Source organism: Clupea harengus, chromosome 25, assembly GCF_900700415.2.
Source record: "Clupea harengus chromosome 25, Ch_v2.0.2, whole genome shotgun sequence".
NCBI lineage: Eukaryota > Metazoa > Chordata > Actinopteri > Clupeiformes > Clupeidae > Clupea > Clupea harengus.
Genome location: NC_045176.1, coordinates 2,706,108 through 2,713,450, shown reverse-complemented (window position 1 = coordinate 2,713,450; position 7,343 = coordinate 2,706,108). Strand labels below are relative to the sequence as shown.

Below are 7,343 nucleotides of genomic sequence, written 5' to 3'. Positions count from 1 at the left end.
CATTTCGTTGCCTCAGTACTTGTACTCTGTGCAATGACAATAAAGTTGAATCTAATCTAATCTAATCTAATATCCTGTCCTCAATCATCTCGATAATTCTAATGGGCTAATAGGACAATTGATTAACTTAACTTAATCCCTTACGACGAATATACCCCTGGTAACTATGAAACATGCACATTCACATGCAAATCACTATATCTGGGAATTACTGTATCAATCTTGAAATCACCCTTTGAATCTAAACTTGCTGCACCTCTTCTGCAAGACTAATTTATTTACAGTTGAAGTTGAAGTTTAGTGGATTACCTGATTAGAGAGGCCTGATCCCTAAATAACTCACATCTTGTTAAATCAACGAGTGAACAGAACCCCCCCCCCCCCCTCACCCCCCAGTTTGGTGGCAAATCCAGATGTGTGAACATGTGTTGGGTTCAGATTTCCTACTAAGGACAAGGGCATTTGTTAAAATACAATAATACCTTACAATTTTTCTCTGGTAGCAACAAATAATAAGAAACCTTGAACTAAGTTAAACCTTGAGCACAGTTTAAAATGAAAGTAAGAACGACGTTAGATGAGAACGGCTGTATGTGTCATGTGCCTGTGCTGAGATGGGTCTGGAGACTTTTCATCTTACACACACATTCAACTAGCACAACAAACTAGCTGGAGACTCAGTCTCAATGGAAAAGGTATCAAAGGTGTTTATAGAGTTCTGACATAAGCCAAGTAGTAACAGACTATCCTACATTTATGGCACTATTCTCAACTTGACCCGCCTCGAAACACAGTTCTGACAGTTCTGAGACAGGTTAGTTCTTGGCATGCTGAATCCCATCTCAGTAAATATTTACTAACTTAATAATAATTTTCACTTTACCTTATTAAAGTACTGAAACAAATCACAGCAGTTGTAGAACATGCTGAATCCCATCTCAGTTAATATTTACTAACTTAATAATAATCTTCACTTTACCTCACTGAAGTACTATAACATATAACAGCATAGATGTATGACATGCTGAGTTTGCATTGCAACAGAAGAAAACACAACGCATACACAAAGGTTTGGACAATTCTCTATTTTACTGGAACAGACACAGGATGTTTGTGTGCTGACATTACAAACACACTTAAGACAGTGAGAAGTCATTTCTGTGAGGTAGCTTCCTGGTGGAAATATCTACAGCACAATGTGACCTTAAAACACAGTCCAAAGTGACAGTGTATGTCCCTAAGATTAAGAGGCCACTTTATTCACTTCAAAGCACAATGTGACCTTAAAAACACAGTCCAATATGACAGTGTATGTCCCTAAGATTAAAACACAATGTGACCTTAAAAACACAGTCCAATATGACAGTGTATGTCCCTAAGATTAAAACACAATGTGACCTTAAAAACACAGTCCAATATGACAGTATTGTCCCTAAGATTAAGAGGCCACTTTATTCACTTCAAACAGCTGCTGAAACACTTCATCACAGAAAACTCACCAACCTCACCAAAGGCACTCAAATCAATCACAAAATCAATACAAAATCTATAGAAAGGCATTAAACACATTTACTAGTAGATGACTGTCTGGGCATAAGTTATCTGAGATACTGCATTAACTACTATGGAAAGACTATACTAAATAACACAATTAAAGCACTATATCACGATCATTGCATACCACACATATTGCAGATTTAGGGTAAAACATTTGTCTCATTTTCAAAAAAGACCAATCATTACCAATTATTATAAGCTTGTCAATACTATACTTCATTAAATAGATCAACCCTGATCTATCATGGTCTCTACATCCCCAATGCAGCTTGGGCAAGGACTGGGCAGAACTGGGCGGGACGTTTCCTGGTTCCTCAGCCTCCAGTCCCAGTCTCACTGTGTGTCTCTCCTGGCTCACGGCAGCATCTGATTGGCCATGGGTTTGCTGAGGAAGTTGAGCATACAAGCTCACATTACATGCACAGGAATATGTGTGATTCAATAATAGAGAATAAAGTGACAGAATATTCAGAGGTCACATTCTATTAATGGAAAAATATTTGGTGTATCTGTTCGTTTTCTGACTGTGAGGACATAAAACACATTTTGATTACCGCAACGGTCCCATACTCTGTGTGTCAAATAGCAGAATAACAGAGTCTCTATGTAAATACCTGATTTCCGCCATAGCAAAGCAATCAGCACAGCAACACCCAAAATTGCAATTGCAATTATTATTCCAATCCAAGCAGGCACACTTTGTTCTGAGGAGAAAACAAATCATCATTATGATTTATTATTTTTACATTATTATTCGTCACACTTATTAGACCTATATGTAATAGGCTGAGAGGTTCTGTCTCATCTCTGCTCTTGCACACTTTACTCAGGTCCTCTATATGAGATTCCTTACAATAAAATCATGGAGCGAACCCTGGGCAGATACTGTAGCATACTGTATTGAGCAAACTGTATTCTCTTCAGAGGAATGAAGAATAGGAAACAGTCAACTACATTCATTCCTTTGACTGTTTTGGTTTTAAGGTGCTTTAATTTTTCCTATTCAGCATTGATACTTAATACAATTCACGGATATGCTACGTTTCTATGCCTATTGGTCTATCCATCTCTTCCTTACCTGTACAGCACAGTAGTTTGAAATCCTTTGTATCATTACTCCAGCTGACTAGGTTACTATAGTTACAAATGACAACACCACTTCTGACAGAGAGAGAGAGGGTGGAGTCAGTGGAGGCTCCACCCTCTGGGGAGCAGGTGCTGTAGTTACAGGTGGAGGTCAGAGAGAGGTCATGACCTTTACAGGTCACATTACAGGCGTCACAGCTGGTCCAGTTAGAGACAACGGACAGGACAGGGGACTCCACAGGATCTGAAACACACACACACACACACACACACACACACAAACACACACACACACACACACACACACACACACACACACACACACACACACACACACACACACACACACACACACACACATATATTCATCAGCAACACAATTGTATGATATAGAACACAATGTTGTATATTATTGTTCACTTAATGAGGAGAAATAAGTCTATCTCAATCAGAACAGAGAGCCTGTATTCAGTTTCTCCACCACTGATCTCTCCTCTGTAGAGTCCACCAGGGGTCTCAAACTCCGGCCCCCGGGCCAAATCCAGCCCGACAAGCGATTTTATCCGGTCCGGCCCGATTGATTTGAATGAGCCACCCCAATGTTTACCGCTGCCATTGGCAACGGGTTTTGTGCTTCTTATTCACGTCTTTCATATCATTCTGCAAGTAGTCCAGTCATTTAATGTAATGGAAACTGAATTGAAGTCAGCAAGTAATGCGTTGCTACGCAACACCTGGAACTTTAAAGATCTATCTGCGTGAAGAACTATTTTTTCTTAGCGGAAGTCACGAAATGGCAACAAAATCATTCAAAATAGGTATTTTGGAGGAATGTCTTCTATCGTTTTGACAAGTAAACGAATAATACACAGGATTATGTATAGTCCAGTTGTCATAAATATAAATAATAATAAAATAAATCTAGCTGCGTGTCAAAGGCAAAAGTTTCAGTGCGTATTCTGTGGCTCTGGACGAGAGTAGGCTACTGACATAAATGATAATGTTTAGCTCGCGATTTTTTCCTACAGTGTTAACAACCAGTTTGAAGTGACAGAGGAATTACTTTGTGTAAAAACAATGCAAGGCCGTACCACAGCCAAGGATGTATTTGACCAACTGTGTGACGCAATGGAGCATGCTGGTCTGTCAGTGAAGTCTCTCCGAGTAATGACAACATAGTTGTTTGTTTGACTTTTTTTTGCTTAGATTTTTTTTAAGTTACAAAGAAATAGACACTGTGCAATGTAAAAACCCGGTTATTATAACTGAAAAATACGTCTGAGGGTATTTGCGAAGTGTCTGAGCCAGCTATCTAATGGGATTACGGTATGTATAGTCCAGCGGTCATTACCTGAAAAAAAATCTAACTGCGTGTCAAAGGCAAACATTTCAGTGTGTATTCTGTGGCTCTGGACGAGAGTATTGACAAATGATATAGTTAGCTTGCGATTTTTTTCGGCAGTGTTAACAATCAGTTTGAAGTGACAGCGGAATTACTTTGTGTAAAAACAATGCAAGGCCGTTCCACAGCCACGGATGTATTTGACCAACTGTGTGACGCAATAGAGCATGTTGGTCTGTCATTGAAGTCGCTCCGAGGAATAATACATTTATTTTATGAAATAAAATGATTCAGATTTTTGCTGAAACTTTATTCAGTTTTCTGCTTTGTTTTGTTTGTTTTCAGCCTTGTTAACAACTATACAAAAGTGGTGCATACAGCATTTGCTTTGAAATGCGCATGTATGAAGGAAAAATGTAGATGTAGTGGTCGATGAAGACATTATCTTACTATTACTGCTGTATATGTAAGTCATGGGCTATCAATGGGACAAAGTGATCCTAAAGAGCAACTTTAACAAACACCTTTATCCAAAGAGCATCTTGCATTGCCCCGGAATTGAAACTCAGGTCAGCTACTTGTTATTCAACAACACTAACCGTTGTACCACATATCACACATGGTAGATTTGCCAACTCAAAAGTGGTATCTACAGTATTGTGATAGGCAAGCCAACAGATAAAAAAAATCTGGCCCCCCAATGACCAGACTGGACGCTTATCGGCCCCCGGGTAATTTGAGTTTGAGACCCCTGGTCTAGACTGTTTTGATTTGAAGGTATTTTTATTTGTCCTATTCTGCATTGATTTTCTTCCTTACCTGTAGGGCACAGTAGTTTGATATCCTTTGCATCATTACTCCAGCTGACTTGGTTGCTATAGTTACAAATGACAACACCACTTCTGACAGAGAGGGTGAGGTTCGAGTCAGTGGAATGTTCTTCCTCTGGAGAGCAGGTGCTGCAGTTACAGGCGGAGGTCAGAGAGAGGTCATGACCTTTACAGGTCACATAACAGGAGTCACAGCTGGTCCAGTTAGAGACAACAGACAGGCCAGGGGACTCCACTGGATCTAAGAAACACACACACACACACACACACACACACACACACACACACACACACACACACACACACACACACAGACATATTCATCAGCAACATCATTTTATGATATAGAACACAATGTTGTACATTATTGTTCACTTCATTGCTATGGTTACAAATGATGGTGCCCTCTGTCCCTTTTGCTGCAGCAGTTTCGTATTACGTTTCTTTTTTTTCTCAAGGGGAAGAATATGGCACTTTCTCTCACGCCAGACTCAGGACCCAGGACAGATACAGATTTTCTCTGCAGGATAAAGATGGTTGCATTCTGATGCTGGACATTAACTGGTGTGTGTGCGTGCGTGCGTGCGTGCGTGCGTGTGCGAGAGAGAGAGAGAGACTGAGAGTAGTACACGATATGTCATCCTGATTTAAAATTTCTTGATATCGACCGTGCGTGTGTGCCATGCTTGTTCGTACTGTTTTGACGTAGCCTATTAGCCTAAACAATAAATTAGGTAATCTTGCTTTCATAACTCAGTGCCTACCCTCTTACTGACATCACGTCACTGCATATACAGGAACAAGTCTCTCAGAATGGACTATACTGTACGCATGCATGAGTAGGTTTAGGCAGAAGTGTAAGCATACAGAAACCTACATTTAGGACGTCTCAGATACAAATGGTAAAAGATACAGAGGAGCATTTGGCAAACTCACCCAGAACAGAGAGCATGTATTCAACCTTAACCTCAGTTTTTACAGCACTGATCTCTCCTCTGTAGAGTCCACTGTCATTCTTCTGCAGGTTCTTCAGCTCCAGAGAGAAGGTCTCTTTGTTAAACTCCACTCTGTCTTGATGGGTGAATACGGTAACGGTGTCTCTCAAAGGGGAATATTTCATTATTTTTTCCAGGCCAAAGTACCACTGTATGAGATCTATACTCTTCTTCTCCAGCTGCTGGTGTCCCTGGAACTCCAGAGTGGCAGATCCTCCAGTGGGTCTGAACACAGACACAGGTGACCCAGCTGTGAAAAGACAGGCAGGATGTTACTCATGTTTATTGTCTTGGCACTATATTGATCAAATTGAATTGAGTTTAATATTGATTTGCACACACCAAACAGAACTGCTCTGATTAACAGACTAAAATGATTCTATACACACTGGACAAAATGTGTATGATCACATAGGCCTATATTACTGAATTCCAGTCAAATCAGCAGAAAATGAGAGTATTATTTCTACCTGTGTAATGAACAAAGACCACTTGAACCAGCAAAGACAAAGTCCTAGTTGATGGCATGTTTCGTTCCTTCAGACTGCACCCAGTGTAGAACAGAAATTAACTTCAATTCAGCGTGTGGGTTTGATTTCCTTCCTGTGACACGTTCAGAGTAAAAAGAAAGAAAAAACCCTCTTGAAAAGTTCACACATTCAAGTAAATATTTTAAAGTTATAGAATATTTAAAGAAATTCATAATCTGTTTACTCTCCTGCAAGTCACTTATGCCATCTCAGTCACCTTATTCATGTGCACAAGACAAAAGTGTTACTGTATTTATTTGCAACGTACCTCAGGGGGAGTACTTGTACTCCATACCACATCACTTTGTTGTGCTCTTAATCTTTTTTAGCTTATTGTATTGTTGTGTTGTTATACGTATGTTGTCCCTCTTGGCACCAACTGGAGCAGTGTTCCAAATTTTGTTGTATGCAAATACAATGACAATAAAGGCTTTTCAATGTTTTTTTTTCCAATTCACATTATATTATTAACTTACAGTTATATAAGTAGTAATGCTGAAAGATAAACAGAACATTAAATGTTGAACTATACCAGATAGAGAGAGACAGAAATGGAGGGAGAGAGAGAGATTGAGAGAGAGAGAGCAAGAGAGAGAAAACAACATGTGAACCACACTTTGTGGGCAGCACAGGAAGAAGCACATGCTGCTGTAGACATCAGTATGCAGCACCTAGTCAGACAGGAAGGGGAGGGAACTGTGTGCTTAGCAACCATCCTTCTGAGTGCAGACATTTCTCACCCACACAAACACAGACAACTCTATAAGACTAGCCAAGTTTTGAGAACTACCTCTGTGTGCAACAGACTAGGCCTTTAAGGACGGGGAGCTGCCCAAACAACTTCACAATAAGCAAACGCAGGATAACAACACAGTTCACCATACACACAGAATCAGAACTGTACACACAGAATCAGAACTGTACACACAGAATCAGAACTATTTATATAGCCTGACATGTTATTTTAGCCATTCCCACAACCCTCATATGGGAATTCGATCGC

General features: G+C 39.9%; 1 protein-coding gene across 3 annotated transcripts; it reads right to left on the bottom strand.

The window, feature by feature from the left end:
* Positions 1–1,074: 1,074 nt before the first annotated feature.
* LOC116219649 lies at positions 1,075–6,982 on the bottom strand. 3 transcript variants are annotated; one of them, XR_006151664.1, is made up of 8 exons: positions 6,609–6,979; positions 6,281–6,413; positions 5,752–6,060; positions 4,805–5,056; positions 2,636–2,887; positions 2,172–2,261; positions 1,341–1,942; positions 1,075–1,282 (listed from the first exon to the last, which is right to left on the bottom strand). XR_006151664.1 is itself a non-coding variant. In XM_042703768.1 (8 exons), exons 3-8 carry the CDS (start codon positions 6,336–6,338, stop codon positions 1,872–1,874), a joined length of 1,032 nt encoding a protein of 343 aa, XP_042559702.1. In that variant the 5' UTR covers positions 6,339–6,413; positions 6,609–6,719; positions 6,873–6,982; the 3' UTR covers positions 1,075–1,871. The 3 variants fall into 3 exon arrangements, 2 of the variants coding, with proteins under 2 accessions (XP_042559702.1, XP_042559703.1); XM_042703768.1 differs by having other exon boundaries at positions 1,075–1,942; positions 6,609–6,719; positions 6,873–6,982; XM_042703769.1 differs by lacking the exon at positions 6,609–6,979 and having other exon boundaries at positions 1,075–1,942; positions 6,281–6,527.
* Between the last annotated feature and the right edge of the window lie 361 nt (positions 6,983–7,343).